Raw genomic sequence first — 19,445 nt, forward strand, 5'->3', positions numbered from 1 at the left:
AGGTGGGGTGCCATCCAAAATGGCTGACAGTCTGTGTCGGTGTGTTTTCGGATCATATCCTTAACAGGCGTTTCTGGGGACCCATGTGCCCCGCCCACCCACCAGGGAGAACAAGGACAGAAGACCACAAGGCTTTAAAGAGAGGGATGAGAGCAGGAAGTTCACACGCTGCACAGCAGCAGAGAGCAGAGTCACCTCTGGAACGACACACTTGTGTTCCGGACAAAAGAACGAGCTCTGCAGCTGACCAGGACAATGGGGCTGATGGTGTGACTATCTCCAGCACCGCGTTCTTCTTCCTCCTCCACCTCCTCTTCCTCCTCCTCCTCCTCCATAACGACTGAACCATCATCGACCAATAAGCAGCTCTCTCTCAGGATGACTGAAACCTTCCCTGCCAATCAGTGGCTGCCAACGATCCAAAAAAAGAAGAAGCAATCTTTGACTTATTTTTGTTTGAACCCAGTCCTTTTATTGCAATTATTTAACTGCTGTGAAATCCTTATGATGAATAATACATTTCCTAATGAAGATGTACACCTCTGCTGATTTATACTGGTACCAATACTAGATTTCATGCATTGTAGCTCCCCAGGCTTCTATAATCCTACAGTCTGTAGCTCTGTGTCAAGCTAGCTGTTCTCGTCTACTCTGTACACTGGGAGAAACTAAATCCCTCTCTCTCTCACTCTCCATTTCAACTGCCCAGTGCAAGATGTTCATCGCTGATTCTAAGACTGTAAAACAGACCAGGGAACAAACTCTATGAATACCAAAGTAGCCCCAGCTGTTCTCTCACACACAAACACCAACACACCGACACACGAACGCACACACACACACAAACACTCCCATGTAAGTGGGCTGCATATAAACACCCAATAAATACCAAACAAACAAATACACTCTTTAACATGTACATTTCAAACAACGCTATCAGACATGCATGAGCTTCCAGTGACCTTTGCACTTTGACTATAATCATGTAGTAATCAGGTCCTACAGTCACCCCTGTAGCAGTCGTTTCCTGCCCTGATGGGCAGTAGGAGTATCACTGGCGCTGAAACACTGCTTGGACCCATCGCGGTTCCTTTTGGAAGACATTAGTTTCTGCTTGGTGGCTTTTCAAGGAGCCACCGAAGGGGAAATGGTTTAGTCTTCAGTATTCAGTCTATTGCTGAGTTAGTGTGTGTGTGTGTGTGTGTGTGTGTGTGTCTGTGTCTGTGTCTGTGTCTGTGTCTGTGTGTGTGTGTGTGTGTGTGTGTGTGTGTGTGTGTGTGTGTGTGTGTGCCCTCTGGCACCCATCGATCCCCCTGACCCCCGCGGTCGGTGAAGAAGGGAGCAACGATCTCATAGTGGCCGACAGTACGGGGCAGATTGTTAATCCGCCATAGGATCCTCCTCCCCCTCAGAGTGCCTGGGTGTAAACAGGGGGACGGAAGCCATCCGTCCAGGGGCCGGCCTGGGGCCTGGGAGGTGGGCTCCAGACGGGCTGCAGGGGGAAGTGTTTGGGCAGAGTGATGAGGGGATGGGGTTCACTCTACGGCCTCCAGCATCAGATAGCACCGAGAGGGTGGGGGTGAGGCTCTATTAGAATGCTGAACGGGTACGGGATCACTCCTGGTCACATAACCTGGAGGTGATCAGCAGCAGAGAGCTCCAAAGAACCGGTTCTTCACCAAGTAAACGGTGGTTAGTAAACGATACGGTTCAGCCTCAGCACGTAGAGTTAGCGTTGTATGTTAACTGGTTAAAGCAGCGTACCTCCAGCTGTAATGCACTCATTTGATATAATTCCCTTTTAGATCTCAGCATTAATCAAAGGTACTAATGGGAGCCAGCACTGGCATGCTCTGAATCAGTATGGGCCACACACCTAGCAGCTATCAATGCAGCTGTACAATAGAGACCCTCCACCGGCTCTTTGAACACAAACACGAGCTCCTGAAGCAATTAAAGGACTCCGCAAATATGAATCCTGAGGCATTATTTAACGAACGCCTGGCCCTAATTACCATGATTAAGAGCATGAGCTTGGGGTGCCACCGTCGGATAACTTTCTGCGGTGCTCATTAATATGCGGCTGGCACAGGTTAACGAGGGAAAGGTCGCCCGCGTCGCTCCCGCACATTAACCTGGCCGACTCTAAAAGGGTGCCGTTGCCATGGCGCCCCCCCCTGCCTTTTGAAACATAACAAATCCCAGAGCAAATAAAAAGGAGGCTAATACAAACACAATGTGGCTTGTCAGGGGGAGAGCCAACACGACCCCCCCCCCCAGGTGGGGGCAGCGGAGGATGAATTATGGAAGGGGAGCGCCGCGTGACAACAGCTGAGACGCTCCTTATGCTAACGCGCTAAACGGTAGCAAATTGTCTGTGGCCGACGCCGCCGCCGCACGCGGCTGAACTGCTGTCAGACGCCCTCAAGGGAGCACCGGCACGGGAGGGAACCGGCACGGGACGGAACCGTGAGACGGAACCGGCCCCGGGACAGAACTGACCAGGGACGGAACCGGCACCGCGACGGAACCAGGAGATGGAACCGGCAGCGGGACGGAACTGGCTCTGGGACGGAACCGACAGCGGGACAGAACCCGGAGACGGAACCGACACAGAACCGGAACCGGGAGACGGAACCGACCCCGGGACGGAACCGGGAGACGGAACCGGCCCTGGGAGACGGCCGCGCGCTGGGGGGAGGGGCTCCGTGCGCTGGGGGGAGGGGCTCAGCGCGCTGGGGGGAGGGGCTCAGCGCCCTGGGGGGAGGGGCTCAGCGCCCTGGGGGGAGGGGCTCAGCGCGCTGGGGGGAGGGGCTCCGCTCGCTGGGGGGAGGGGCTCCACAGGCGTTCCCCTTTAAGGACGCGTCGCTCAGGATGGATGGACTCACGTTTCAGGACGGAAAACGTTCTGCATTCGTTCAAAACCTAAAAACACACATCACTTCTCCCACTCCTTCAAGCCCCGGTGCTGATTGTGAGGCTGCTCTCTGCCCTGGGGCCCACATCCAGACCAGAGCAACCAGTGGCTGCTACGCTAACCCCTGGAGTTAATGAATATGCTAATGAGCGGTGTGGGGGCCCCCGGGGGCAGGTTACCCAATGACAGACGCTTCCCCAAAATGAGTTATGGCACAAACAAAATGGCCCCTGTGGCCTGGCAGTAGGATGGCAGTGTGGAGGAGTCACTATGGAAGAGAGGGGGGGGGGTGCAGACAGAGAGAGGGAGGGAGAGAGAGAGAGAGGGGAGGAGAGAGAGAGAGAGAGAGAGAGAGAGAGAGAGAGAGAGAGAGACAGAGAGAGAGAGAGGGGAGGAGAGGAGAGAGAGACAGAGAGAGAGAGACAGAGAGAGAGAGAGAGAGAGGGGAGGAGAGAGAGACAGAGACAGAGAGAGAGAGAGAGAGAGACACACAGAGGAAAGGGAATATTTTCTTTCCAATGTCTCTTTTGTCAAATATAGATCATGATTTGTTTAAATACAGATATCAACACAGGCGAAGGTTTAAGATTGAAGACCAATTCTAGATCTTTTGTGTATGAATGTGGTTCCCTTCCTGGATCTCGCGCCTGGGTCCACCACTGGTATATGAAGTCCCAGTAGAGGGGGTCCACCACTGGTATATGAAGTCCCAGTACAGGGGGTCCACCAATGGTAAATGTAGTCCCAGTATAGGGGGTCCACCACTGGTATATGAAGTCCCAGTATAGGGGGTCCACCACTGGTATATGAAGTCCCAGTACAGGGGGTCCACCAATGGTAAATGTAGTCCCAGTATAGGGGGTCCACCACTGGTATATGAAGTCCCAGTATAGGGGGTCCACCACTGGTATATGAAGTCCCAGTATAGGGGGTCCACCACTGGTATATGAAGTCCCAGTATAGGGGGTCCACCACTGGTATATGAAGTCCCAGTACAGGGGGTCAACCACTGGTATATGAAATCCCAGTATAGGGGGTCCACCACTGGTATATGAAGTCCCAGTATAGGGGGTCCACCACTGGTATATGAAGTCCCAGTATAGGGGGTCCACCACTGGTATATGAAGTCCCAGTATAGGGGGTCCACCACTGGTATATGAAGTCCCAGTATAGGGGGTCCACCACTGGTATATGAAGTCCCAGTATAGGGGGTCCACCACTGGTATATGAAGTCCCAGTATAGGGGGTCCACCACTGGTATATGAAGTCCCAGTAGAGGGGGTCCACCACTGGTATATGAAGTCCCAGTACAGGGGGTCCACCAATGGTAAATTTAGTCCCAGTATAGGGGGTCCACCACTGGTATATGAAGTCCCAGTACAGGGGGTCCACCACTGGTATATGAAGTCCCAGTATAGGGGGTCCACCACTGGTATATGAAGTCCCAGTATAGGGGGTCCACCACTGGTATATGAAGTCCCAGTACAGGGGGTCCACCACTGGTATATGAAGTCCCAGTATAGGGGGTCTACCACTGGTATATGAAGTCCCAGTATAGGGGGTCCACCACTGGTATATGAAGTCCCAGTATTGGGGGTCCACCACTGGTATATTAAGTCCCAGTACAGGGGGTCCACCACTGGTATATGAAGTCCCAGTATAGGGGGTCCACCACTGGTATATGAAGTCCCAGTACAGGGGGTCCACCACTGGTATATGAAGTCCCAGTATAGGGGGTCCACCACCGGTATATGAAGTCGCAGTATAGGGGGTTCACCACTGGGTATGGAGGTGGAGGTGGAGGTGGAGGAGGTGGAGGTGGAGGTGTGGAGAGGTGGAGGTGGTGGAGTTGGAGGTGGAGGTGGACGGTGTGAAGAGGTGGAGGAAGTGGAGGTGGAGGTGGAGGTGTGGAGGTGGAGGTGGACGGTGTGAAGAGGTGGAGGAAGTGGAGGTGGTGGAGGTAGTGGAGGTGGAGGTGGAGGTGGTGGAGGTGGAGGTAGAGGTGGTGGAGGTAGAGGTGGTGGAGGTAGGTGGAGGTGGTGGAGGTAGTGGAGGTGGAGGTGGTGGAGGAAGAGGTGGTGGAGGTAGGTGGAGGTGGTGGAGGTAGTGGAGGTGGAGGTGGTGGAGGAAGAGGTGGTGGAGGTGGTGGAGGTGGAGGTGGTGGAGGTAGGTGGAGGTGGTGGAGGTAGTGGAGGTGGAGGTGGTGGAGGTAGAGGTGGTGGAGGTGGTGGAGGTGGTGGAGGTGGAGGTAGAGGTGGTGGAGGTGGTGGAGGTGGTGGAGGTGGAGGTAGAGGTGGTGGAGGTAGGTGGAGGTGGTGGAGGTAGTGGAGGTGGAGGTGGTGGAGGAAGAGGTGGTGGAGGTGGTGGAGGTGGAGGTGGTGGAGGTGGTGGAGGTAGGTGGAGGTGGTGGAGGTAGTGGAGGTGGAGGTGGTGGAGGTGGAGGTGGTGGAGGTAGAGGTGGTGGAGGTGGTGGAGGTAGGTGGAGGAGGTGGTGGAGGTGGTGGAGGTGGAGGTGGTGGAGGTGGAGGTGGTGGAGGTGGTGGAGGTGGTGGAGGTGGAGGTGGTGGAGGTGGTGGAGGTGGAGGTGGTGGAGGTGGAGGTGGTGGAGGTGTGGAGGTGGAGGTGTTGCTGCCAACCAGGAACATGTTGTTTTATATTAAAGGCTTGCTCCTGGTGGATTAGGGGTTCAGTCGCTCTCAGGGAGCATGTCCACAGGCAGCCTCCCAGAACAGAGTCTGCCAACCGGGGGATTGGATTCACCTGAGACTCTCCATCCCATAATGCTCAGCAGCATTTCAATACGCACCGGAACCCAGACACCAGAAAAAGAACAGCAACAGGCTGATGGCTGGGCCCGACATTAACACATTCACATTAACACACTCACCACATTAACACATTCACCACATTACCACATTAACACATTCACCACTATCACATTAACACATTCACCACATTAACCACATTAACACATTCACCACTATCACATTAACACATTCACCACCAGCACATTAACACATTCACCACCACATTAAACACATTCACCACCAGCAGATTAACACATTCGCCACGATCACATTAACACATTAACCACCATCACAGTAACACATTCACCAGCACCACATTAACACATCCATCACCACATTAACACATCCACCACCACCACATTAACACATCCACCACCACATTAACACATTCACCACCACATTAACACATTCACCACATTAACACATTTACCACCAGCACATTAACACATTCACCACTATCACATTAACACATTCACCACCATCACATTAACACATTAACCACCAGCAGATTAACACATTCGCCACGATCACATTAACACATTCACCAACACCACATTAACACATCCACCACCACCACATTAACACATCCACCACCACATTAACACATTCACCACCACATTAACCAGTACATTAACACATTCACCTCCAGCACATTAACACATTCACCACCAGCACATTAACACATTCACCACCAGCACATTAACACATTCACCAGCACATTAACACATTCACCACCACATTAACACATTCACCACTATCACATTAACACATTCACCACCAGCACATTAACACATTCACCACTAGCACATTAACACATTCACCACCACATTAACACATTCACCACTATCACATTAACACATTCACCACTATCACATTAACACATTCACCACCAGCACATTAACACATTCAACAGCACTTTAACACATTCACCACCAGCACATTAACACATTCACCACTAACACATTAACACATTCACCACTATCACATTAACACATTCACCACTAACACATTAACACATTCACCACTAACACATTAACACATTCACCACTAACACATTAACACATTCACCACCACATTAACACATTCACCACCAGCAGATTAACACATTCGCCACGATCACATTAACACATTAACCACCATCACAGTAACACATTCACCAGCACCACATTAACACATCCATCACCACATTAACACATCCACCACCACCACATTAACACATCCACCACCACATTAACACATTCACCACCACATTAACACATTCACCACATTAACACATTTACCACCAGCACATTAACACATTCACCACTATCACATTAACACATTCACCACCATCACATTAACACATTAACCACCAGCAGATTAACACATTCGCCACGATCACATTAACACATTCACCAACACCACATTAACACATCCACCACCACCACATTAACACATCCACCACCACATTAACACATTCACCACCACATTAACCAGTACATTAACACATTCACCTCCAGCACATTAACACATTCACCACCAGCACATTAACACATTCACCACCAGCACATTAACACATTCACCAGCACATTAACACATTCACCACCACATTAACACATTCACCACTATCACATTAACACATTCACCACCAGCACATTAACACATTCACCACTAGCACATTAACACATTCACCACCACATTAACACATTCACCACTATCACATTAACACATTCACCACTATCACATTAACACATTCACCACCAGCACATTAACACATTCAACAGCACTTTAACACATTCACCACCAGCACATTAACACATTCACCACTAACACATTAACACATTCACCACTATCACATTAACACATTCACCACTAACACATTAACACATTCACCACTAACACATTAACACATTCACCACTAACACATTAACACATTCACCACCACATTAACACATTCACCACCACATTAACACATTCACCACCACATTAACACATTCACCTCCGCATAACATATTCCCCCCCACATTAACAAATTCACCACGTACCAGGAACCAGTAAATCCTTGTTTTTCCAGCGTTACTTACATACATACGCTGGTCCCCATCAGAGCTACCAGAGAAACCATCGCTGGTCCCCATCAGAGCTACCAGAGAAACCATCGCTGGTCCCCATCAGAGCTACCAGAGAAACCATCGCTGGTCCCCATCAGAGCTGCAGGGGACCAGAGAAACCATCGCTGGTCCCCATCAGAGCTACAGGGGACCAGAGAAACCATCGCTGGTCCCCATCAGAACTACAGGGGACCAGAGAAACCATCGCTGGTCCCCATCAGAGCTACAGGAGAAACCATCGCTGGTCCCCATCAGAGCTACAGGAGACCAGAGAACCCATCGCTGGTCCCCATCAGAGCTACAGGAGAAACCATCGCTGGTCCCCATCAGAGCTACAGGAGACCAGCGAACCCATCGCTGGTCCCCATCAGAGCTACCAGAGAAACCATCGCTGGTCCCCATCAGAGCTACAGGAGAAACCATCGCTGGTCCCCATCAGAGCTACCAGAGAAACCATCGCTGGTCCCCATCAGAGCTACAGGGGACCAGAGAAACCATCGCTGGTCCCCATCAGAGCTACAGGAGAAACCATCACTGGTCCCCATCAGAGCTACAGGAGACCAGAGAAACCATCGCTGGTCCCCATCAGAGCTACCAGAGAAACCATCGCTGGTCCCCATCAGTTACAGGGGACCAGAGAAACCATCGCTGGTCCCCATCAGAGCTACAGGAGAAACCATCATTGGTCCCCATCAGAGCTACAGGAGACCAGAGAAACCATCGCTGGTCCCCATCAGAGCTACAGGGGACCAGAGAAACCATCGCTGGTCCCCATCAGAGCTACAGGAGACCAGAGAAACCATCGCTGGTCCCCATCAGAGCTACAGGAGAAACCATCGCTGGTCCCCATCAGAGCTACAGGAGAAACCATCACTGGTCCCCATCAGAGCTACAGGGGACCAGAGAAACCATCGCTGGTCCCCATCAGAGCTACAGGAGACCAGAGAAACCATCGCTGGTCCCCATCAGAGCTACAGGGGACCAGAGAAACGATCGCTGGTCCCCATCAGAGCTACAGGGGATCAGAGAAACCATCGCTGGTCCCCATCAGAGCTACAGGAGAAACCATCACTGGTCCCCATCAGAGCTACAGGGGACCAGAGAAACCATCGCTGGTCCCCATCAGAGCTACAGGGGACCAGAGAAACCATCGCTGGTCCCCATCAGAGCTACAGGAGACCAGAGAAACCATCGCTGGTCCCCATCAGAGCTACAGGAGAAACCATCGCTGGTCCCCATCAGAGCTACAGGAGAAACCATCACTGGTCCCCATCAGAGCTACAGGGGACCAGAGAAACCATCGCTGGTCCCCATCAGAGCTACAGGAGACCAGAGAAACCATCGCTGGTCCCCATCAGAGCTACAGGGGACCAGAGAAACGATCGCTGGTCCCCATCAGAGCTACAGGGGATCAGAGAAACCATCGCTGGTCCCCATCAGAGCTACAGGAGAAACCATCACTGGTCCCCATCAGAGCTACAGGGGACCAGAGAAACCATCGCTGGTCCCCATCAGAGCTACAGGGGACCAGAGAAACCATCGCTGGTCCCCATCAGAGCTACAGGAGAAACCATCACTGGTCCCCATCAGTTACAGGGGACCAGAGAAACCATCGCTGGTCCCCATCAGTTACAGGGGACCAGAGAAACCATCGCTGGTCCCCATCAGTTACAGGGGACCAGAGAAACCATCGCTGGTCCCCATCAGAGCTACAGGGGACCAGAGAAACCATCGCTGGTCCCCACCAGATCTACCAGAGAAACCAGCGCTGGTCCCGAGCCGACCAGACAGCCTATCAGAGGGGCCTATAAAGGAGCCCAGAGGAACACACGTGAGCCCTTCAGAGGAAGTGGATGCTGAGCAATGAAAGCCGTCCACGTGTCTCAGAGCGCTAATGGCTCATCAGCGGCCCTTCTTCTCCAACTAACGAAGCGGGGGGGGACGTCATTGGCTCCCGCAGCCTCTCTTTGTGGGAAGCGGAGCTAAATTAGGGCCCTTTTCATGTGCGATATTATGCACAAGCAGATATTGTCAGAAATCAAACCAAATTCATACCCCCCATAAAGGGAGACGTGCACTGTACAGCTCACACTCGCTGTCACTCACAGTGGAGGGGGGGGGCTCGGCAGCTGGCCTTTCCCTTCTCTATCAACTAGTCCCCAGCTGAGAAACTGATCGATACAGAAAGAATCTGAATAAAATCATCATAGGTGGAGATTGAAAAGCAAACGCAGAAAATTAAAAGTTGCATCCAAACGATGCAGGGAGACGGATGCGACCTGATATGGAAATTATGTTTCAAATGATTCAACGAAGCCCCTGGCTCCAACGGTGTACATGAAACACAGGAAACCGTGTGACTGTGTGTGTGTGTGTGTGTGTGTGTGTGTGTGTGTGTGTGTGTGTGTGTGTGTGTGTGTGTGTGTGTGGGGTGTGTCCCATATGGACAAAAAAGAACTGGCCCAGGCCTGCATCTCTGTGGGACGGCCAGGGCCAGCAGTCAGTTATGTTTTTGCGCGGGTGTCTACTTGAAAACGTCCCTTTATTAGGAGGATACCATTCGTTAGATTCATTATACTGTATATGAATATACAGTATAATGAGTGCTGACACTGCATTGTAACAGCAAATTAGTTTATACCAGTTTCAGTAGCGTCATATAATACCATCAAATATTGAGGACATCTTGTCAAGCAGACATATTACCAAAGTAGGAAGTGTTTTGAACCAGAAGTGATAACTCAATTGATCTCCCCCCGCAAATATTTAACAATTCTCACACACACACACACAGGGTGACGTTTTGTGCCAACATGATGCGCTATTAATGAACTAACCAAACTAGCTACAAGGGTTTATTCTGTGGTTGTGTCACACACCAGTTTGCACACGTTAATGTGTGCGCCTGAATGTGTTTGCGTTTGTGTGCGTGAAATTTATGCAGCAACATAGTGTGTGATTGGTTCCAAGGAGAGGCTTCAGTCTACTGCTTCTGAGGGGACGAAGAGGCAGACAGAGAGGAGCCCCGGCCCCCGTCTGGGGTTCATGTTCTCCCCACTGTGCTCTTCACCCTGGAGACGGCCTAACCCTTTCACCATTGATTTAAATAACCCGCTTATAATGATCCTCCGCTTTCAGTCCCATGTGCTTCACCGATCATTAGTGTGTTGAAATGCGTGGCTAACCCTGGTTAAGGAACAGTAACCAGGTTACGGTAGTTTTCCCAGTGAGGGTTAACATTCTCATTACAACATAACGGTTATTCAACCAAGTGAGCAATATAACATTTGACAACCACGTGATGGATTATCACTTCCTAACTCATAATTACCTTGTGTTCGTTTACCTCCTTGTGTTGACTGAGATTGACACAGAAGATAGTGATGACGAACTGACTGCCAACAATGAGACAACGAACTGCATGTTAACATGTTCAATTGTTAACATGTCAACATGTACAATATGTTAACCTAGAATATGTCATACCTTTCAATCTTACATTAAGTCCAACTTGACAGATGTGCGGTGGTCCAGACGTGTGTTATGGCCGACCGTCCTCGCTCTATAACGTCTCAACCCCAACATGCTCCGTTTGTCTGCATTCCCATGTGGGTTAGGGTTAGGGATTACATGCAGATCCTCTAACCCGGGTACAGGACCCGGTCGTCTAGGTGTCCTAACCCGGGTACAGGACCCGGTCGTCTAGGTGTCCTAACCCGGGTTCAGGACCCGGTCGTCTAGGTGTCCTAACCCGGGTACAGGACCCGGTCGTCTAGGTGTCCTAACCCGGGTACAGGACCCGGTCGTCGCCCTAACCCGGGTACAGGACCCGGTCGTCTAGGTGTCCTAACCCGGGTACAGGACCCGGTGGTCTAGGTGTCCTAACCCGGGTACAGGACCCGGTGGTCTAGGTGTCCTAACCCGGGTACAGGACCCGGTCGTCGTCCTAACCCGGGTACAGGACCCGGTGGTCTAGGTGGGACGTTATCTGGTTAGTGATCTTGTATTTGATTGGAGGAATCCACAACGTGTGTCCCCCGCCCGCTGTCCCCCTCTGAACCGGCGGGGTGGATTCGGTGCTGTTCTGCTGCACTGAATCCAGGCCCAACATAATGAGAAGTACACACACGCACGCACACAAAAATGATGAAGCACACACTTCCACGTGCACACAAATAAACCCTGCATGCACACACAGGCAGACCCCCCCCACACACACACACACACTCCCCCTCACAGAGCTCCTGAAGGAAACGGGAGCAAAGCCGAGAATCCCAGAATAACACAACAATTACCCTGTCTCAGCCGGCCTCGGAGGGCGCTGTCATAACAACCGTACGCGCAGCGCCACATCAGCTGTGGACTGCGGATCATGTGAGGCCAGCCTGCATACGGCCCCCAGCACCTCTCCCTGTTCACATCATGTCCCCGTTGGACCAGGAAGGCAGTCGTAGGTGAGCCACAACACTGTCGCTGCTCTGGTGGCCTCTTGTAGCGAAAAAAAGGGTTCTTGGTTGTTTTGAGCCGGAGTAAATCACCGGTGGTTAAACACAGAGAACCAGGAACCTGAAGTGCTATGCACATTAGAGGAAGGCTTGGTCAGGGCCTTCCTGCCGGCGGTCTGCCTCCCCACTGGAGCGAGTCCCAGCTCTACCGCCAGCAGCCTGCTCACCTGACACGGGACCAGCAGCTCTTCCACAAACACAGGGTGACAACGTCGTTATAGCAACCACAGCTAAACATTACCCACGACCAAACCACGGTAAACATGCGCCGCCAAACACAAACACTAAAGCAAATAGGATCCATTGTTCTGATGAACCGTACTACTCTTAAGCCATCAGACACAAGCTCTTGCTCTCATCTGGTAAACACATACAGGTGATACGCTCTGTGTTCGTCAGCTCACAGCTGGCGTCAGAATGCCCCTTCACACGCGTCTCGTGGGCCCGGTGGTGATCGGTTCTGAGCCGCTCTATACGCGGACGAACGCGATTCAAACACAAAACGGATATCATCTCAGTTCGCAAATGCAATGTTGTTTTTGCCCAGTGGGAGGCAGCGATGCAGCCGGTGTACCTAGGCTGCCATAACTTAGAAGAAGAAGATGAAATTAAAAACAAGACAGAACGAGTCGATGCCTTGACAAACCAATTCACCAAGAGTTTTGATCTTTATGGGCTTTTCAAATGTTCAGAAGTCCTGGATTAAAAGCCACATGAAACAATTTGATAACTTTGATCCACATTCATATAACGCCATTGGCATATGAATTAGTATGTCCTTCTGCTCATGCAGAGGGCGTCAGTTGAGTTGCAGCAAGGTGTGAACCGGCCAGAACCGCACGCACACACACACACACACACACACACACACACACACACAATGAATCAATGCTAATAAAGAGTGAAGTGAAAGAAAAGTAGAATAAGCAAATGCACACACACACACACGGCCCACCTCCTTGCCCAGGTCCTCCCTGATGACCTGCTGGATCTCGTCCATGCTGCTCTGGGGGGCGCGGCTGTGCAGCACCCTCAGAGTGGAGGTGTACTCCCCGGGGAGCAGGTAGTCCAGGGCCCCCAGGTGCTGCCCCACCTTGATGAACGTCCCCCGGTTGGCACAGCACAGGGCCCGCAACCGCTCCGCAGAACGCAGGTGGACCTGGGGGGGAGAGAGAGAGAGGGGGGGGGGGGGGGGGGGGGGGAGAGACAGAGAGAGAGAGAGAACAAGGGATAAAAGAAGAGACAGAATTCATGTACAATATGCAATAATAAGCAGTTCAATGAAAGTCTTCCAGAGAACGGCCTCTCACACTTCATTGCTTAAAGCTCAGTGGATAACTCAACCAGAATGAAATGACTAATTGGTTGATATCATGGAGGCAATTGACATTTAACCAGCATTAAGGCGCATTCTAGCACTTTGTAGACAAAAATCTTGAATAGTTGTACCCATTCTGAACCTCCAAGGGCAGAGAGCCAGTTCAATCTTTGTGCTCGGCCATCCAAACTAAAATAATAATTGGAAAAGAAATAGCACCAGGTATACAAAGAAGACGATAGAATAAAAATAACATGTTATGGCTAATAGTCCAATTCTCCGCTTACAAGGTATAAAAACCCAAACTTCTGAAGACACCACGAAAGCCAGAAGATAATTACTAAACAAATGCAGCCCAGGGATTGCAAGTGCAGACACAAAACAGGCCCTTATTGTAACGAATGAGCCGTCCTTTACAGGCTACTGCAGGGAGAAGCCACCATCACACCTCCTTCCTGTGTCTGAATTAGCTTGGCATGGCTGTGTGTGTGCGTGTGTGTGTGCACAGTTTATGTGTGTGTCTGTGTGCGCACATGTTTATATGTGTGTGTGTGTGCGTGCGTGCGTACATGTTTATGTGTGTGTGCATGTGTGTGTGTACGTGTGTGTGCCTTTTTCTGTATGTGTATGCGTGTGTGTGCATGTTTGCGTGCGTGCGTGTGCGTGCGTGCGTGCGTGCGTGCGTGCGTGCGTGTGAGAGCTGGGACGTGTCCCCTCTGTCCAGTTACAACCAGCTGGACTCGTTCATGCTTATGAAGAGCAGTGGTCTCCAGAGACCCCCCATAAAGAGTCCGGGAAATGAGCTCCCCTTAACCTCTCTGACCCCCCCCCCCCCCACACACACACACACACACACACACACACACACACACACACACACACACACACACACCAGCTCTCCAACTCCCCAGACACACATGGTAACGCAAAACTGACTCTCCTGTGGGGACGTTCTGACATGATCACGGTCGCCTAGGCGATGATGATGTGGATGATGGTGATGATGAGGGTGACAATAGAGGGAGGTGGAGGGGCCGTTTTGTTCCAGAGCTCTGGCTGAGGCCTCTCAGCCTCATGACACCGCTCCAGTGTCGTCTGTCTGGGACTGGGCAATACAGGGTTTTTTTCTGTTTTTTGGGGTTTTCTTTTTGGAAATCATACGGTATGTATGCTAAAACCATTTATTTTGTTCCCCATATTTAGTTTAGTTTTATTTCAGCATTATGGCAGTCCATAAAGACAGCATACAAAAATCATCCTCCATCATCCATCATCGTATTACTTATGCTGTTACAATAAGAACATATTTAAAGTCACCTTAACATTTATAATTTAAAATTAAAAGCTAAAACATCATACGTCAAAACAAACAGGTAAAATCTACAGTCCATTGTCATTCAAGAGTCTGCACATATATGGGATTGGAGATCTTCTGTGCCTCTCAGCTCTGTATCTTGGGGGGACAGTTTGCGTGCATTATTCTGACCTTGTGAATCACGCGATGCTATCTGCTATCTGGCCTTTGAGCAGAAGTTTTGATCAAAAATGGCTGACAATGAATTCAGAGACATGCTTTTGGGGCTTGTGTCTGGGTTTATGTTACTCTATAGTCGGACTACAGGATGGAACCCTGTCCCCTACCCATCAATATGAAGAGTTAATCAATACAGTGTCCAACGTGTATGGAATCTAACCAACAGCAAATAGGTTCTGATTTGACTTGGAAACCGGCCTTCACAGCATGAGGGGAGTGTATAATCAGTCTGTCCTTCCACATGGATGAGGTTGACTGAGCGTGATGCTGCCAATCAGATCTTCATATCGGCACACATACAGATATGACATAGATTCGCCACTGAAAGCCTTCAACTACCAATCAGGGCTGCTCTCACATTACCCCTCCACCAATCAGGGCTGCTCTCACATTACCCCTCCACCAATCAGGGCTGCTCTCACATTACCCCTCCACCAATCAGGGCTGCTCTCACATTTCCCCTCCACCAATCAGGGCTGCTCTCACATTACCCCTCCACCAATCAGGGCTGCTCTCATATTACCCCTCCACCAATCAGGGCTGCTTTCACATTACCACGCCACGCCTAACCCAACAGTGAGAGTAGGTAAGGGGGGAAGACTTTACCAGAAAGGAGAGAGGAGAGGAGAGACAACAATATAGGAGAGGAGAGGAGAGAGGAGGAGAGGAGAGAGGAGGATAGGAGAGGAGGAGGAGAGGAGAGAGGTGAGGGTAGAAGAGATATGAGTAAAGAAGAGAGGATATATGAGGAGAAGAGGGGATAGGAGTGGAGAGGAGATAGGATGAGGAGGAGGAGGAGGAGGAGAATAGAGGGGAGGAGAGGAGGGGAGGGGAGGGGAGAGGAGAGGAATGGGGATGAGACACAGAAAGAGAAGGGGGAGGAGAAGAATGAAGAGGAAAGGTGAAATATGGCTACAGCACAAATGCCAACTAGCTCAAACGGTTAGATCCCACTGAGGTGGGATGTAGACACCTGCATCCCAGGCGCTGATAGCGATCAGAAGACATCGGCTCCGAGCCGCCCTGGGCTGAACAACCAGGACTTCAGCAGAGCCTAAACCGCATCTCTCTCTCTCTCTCTCTCTCTCTCTCTCTCTCTCTCTCTCTCTCATCAGTGTATTTCGTCCACCGGAGGCAGTGTCACAGCTTGAGAACAACGTTGCCATGGCAATGCCACTTCAAAATGAAAAAAGGGGACCGGGTGGAGTGGTGCCCTGTGATAGGACGGCGTCGGCCGCCACCCACCGCCTCCTGGCAGCCACAACCCACCAATGAGACGGCTCGAAGGAGCAAAGCCCATTTAGTGCACGGTCGACACATGTTCGGGTTTGTGGTGCGGCAACACCCTGTGTAAGCTACACGTGCACACGCGTTCTAACACACACACACACACACACACACACACACACACACAAAAACATCACATCACAAGGCAGCCTGTGGGCGCCTAGAACTCAATTTCAAATAACCATCCCCACGCCGATTGGCACACCTGCCCATACACACAAACAAATACACAAACATATACACAAACCTACACGCGCAAGCGTGCAGATACAAACACACACAGATATACACAAACACACACCGACGTGTGCTCAGATACACACACAGACACACACGGTTGGAAGACAATGGTTGCAAATGCAGGTTGCCGATAAACACACATCCCTTTATGCCTGCCGTCTACCATTACATAGAGGTCTTCTGCCAAAACACGCATGCACGCACACACACACACACACACACACACACACACACACACACACACACACACACACACACACACACACACACTGCACATAGGAGAAATGATTGTTTCAATAGGCACCGTTTGACATTGCTTCAGGGGCAAGAGCGCGTTGTGGAATCAGAAACTGGAATGTGCACAATTATAGGGATGGTCAACAAGAAGGAATACTAATCCCAATGGGAAAACCAATTATTAGAACGTCTCATCATGGTGAATTTCGCATCATACTATCCCAGTTGCATGAGTATGAAATCAGTTAAAGGAAATACTACCACTGAAGCCTACTAATACTACTACTAATACTTCTACTCTGACCTATAGTGATTCCAGATATGGAATCAGACTAAAATGATTTGGTCCAACAAAGGGACCACCGAAAGAGGCCGTCGCTCATTTAAATGGATTTGACCTTTGAAATGTGAACGCGACGTGATTAGACAAATGGTGGCGATGCAACACAGGATCCTTTGACTACATTTTGTAGTTTGGTTTTCATCTCTAACAGAGGCCTCACTGAGAAGGGGGACTTCACGAAGACATGGGGAGGTCGGCTGAGCCGAGGACAGAGGCTCAGACATTTGTCACTTGGATGACCTTGAAGAAGAAAAATATGTATACATCAAATAAAAAAGGAGAACCATTAAAACAAATCTGAATAATTTCTGTTTTAACAATTCCTTTCAAAGTCATTGAAAGTCTGAGAAAGCTTTCAAGCCCAGGCTATGTGTGCAGCAGGCTTGGTTCGCTGCCTTTGAAGGAGCTAGGATATTAGCATGGGAACATGCACTCATCTTTAAGGGGTTGAGTCAACGCCAGCCTCACACCTACTGCACCCGCAAGATGGCCGCTCACAGCTGCACTGTAGGAACCAGTTACAATAAATAAAAGCTTTGTAAAAAGAAAATAAGAAATTGTTGCATAATGCTTTTTTCCCCAATGCCCTCCATGCTAAAGGAGGAAATCTGTATTGGTTAAACTGACCTGCGTTTTATCTTTCTTAAAGCAGAGAGACGATTGGTGTACTTCGTCTTCTAGACCTCTGCCACCAAGTTTGTTGGAGCTTGCAGATTTGAGTCGATAATAAAGATACAAAAAGGCCTTACCACATTAGAGGGTAATGCACTGTTTCTATCGCAAACTTATATAAAATGTATAAAAGGTTAGAAAACAGGGGGGTTAGTTTCAACGTATTACTTGTGGGACGTGAGCACCCCCTAGTGGAAGGACATTGTATTGGTGATTCCTATAGCCTACACCAGGGGGGCCCAAATTCTTCCCAGTGGAGGGCCAAAATGTAATCGTGGGGAGGCTCGTGGGGAGGCTCGTGGGCCAAAATTTAAATTTTTCAGTATATTTAGTCAAATATGTGGGAGGCGGCTGAACAGGATAGGAGCTCAACAGCGCCACCCTACCATCAACGTATCACAATGTTATTCTAGGGTCAGGAACGGAAGTGCACCAATAAATAATATTCAATGAGAGCGAGCGCAGATTCCGAGCGCTGATGGCGGAAAACAATAATATATACAGTGGGTAAGGCGCGGGCCAAATAAAATCGGGCCCCAGATCGGGCAGCCCTGGCCTACACTCTGCACTCTCTCATTGGAATAACTTTGTGCAGCACTCAAACTTTTTGCGTAGCTACTCAAATTGAGATTTTACACAAATTTTTAAATGGAAGCACACTTTGCAGTTGCAAAAATGAAAATGGCTTCTGCATGTTTGTTTATGTCTTCACATCAAAGAGGCGAAATAAAATATACTGCTATCTGAAAGGGGCTCCCTGGCCCTTCCCATGAGCCCCCCCAGCAGGGGCGAAATGGGAAGGGCTGAAAATATAATCTCAGATTTTTTCAAACCAAACCTGATTATCGATTTTAATTGATTTAATCAGATAATTGATTGATTTATTTTTCTATAAATGACCGATATATATTTTTTTTAGCTTGGATTTTATTTGAAGATTAACAATGATTAACAAAGGCAAAATATCGTTGCCACAGACTTCAGGCAAACTCTACACACTAAACGCTCACTTTTTCAGCGCAAGCTGCCATGCTGACATTTAACTTTTTAAAAATAAAAATAAATAAAAAATATTTTTTTTAACCCTTTCTTTTTCTATAAAATCGATTTTATATATATACAAATAATCGATTTTCTTTAAAAAAAAAAAAATTATTGACCATAAATTTGAATTGCGATTAGAAATGGATTCATGGCCCAGCTCTGCTCCTGGGCAGTGGCGGCCGTTTGGACCCGGGTCACTGGGGTCCCGACGGTCCACGACGGCGCTAGTGACACCAGAGTGACGCCGTCTGCTGAACCTTGGGCTAGCCGTTGAACGGACAACACCACGAGCGCCCTGGTCAACACGTTCCTCAACATTACCACGTTGTGATACAAGTCGTTGTTTGTTTCTGGAGTCGCGTTTTCCTCGTTCAAAGATAAATATAGACTTTAAAAGATATACTATCTGATATTTGAATCACTAGGTGTCTAGACTCGACCCCTTTCTCTG

At 49.7% G+C, this 19,445-nt stretch overlaps 1 protein-coding gene across 1 annotated transcript in view; it reads right to left on the minus strand.

The window, feature by feature from the left end:
• Nucleotides 1–19,445, minus strand: part of adck1 (aarF domain containing kinase 1) — a 57,238-nt gene that overhangs the window by 27,511 nt on the left and 10,282 nt on the right. Inside the window, exon 4 of the mRNA XM_079752191.1 lies at nucleotides 13,275–13,478. Within this exon, the coding sequence (XP_079608317.1) occupies nucleotides 13,275–13,478 (204 nt within the window). The remainder of the gene's footprint in view (nucleotides 1–13,274; nucleotides 13,479–19,445) is intronic.

The sequence above is a fragment of the Pollachius pollachius genome, assembly GCF_949987615.1.
Source record: "Pollachius pollachius genome assembly, chromosome: 15".
NCBI classification, from domain to species: domain Eukaryota; kingdom Metazoa; phylum Chordata; class Actinopteri; order Gadiformes; family Gadidae; genus Pollachius; species Pollachius pollachius.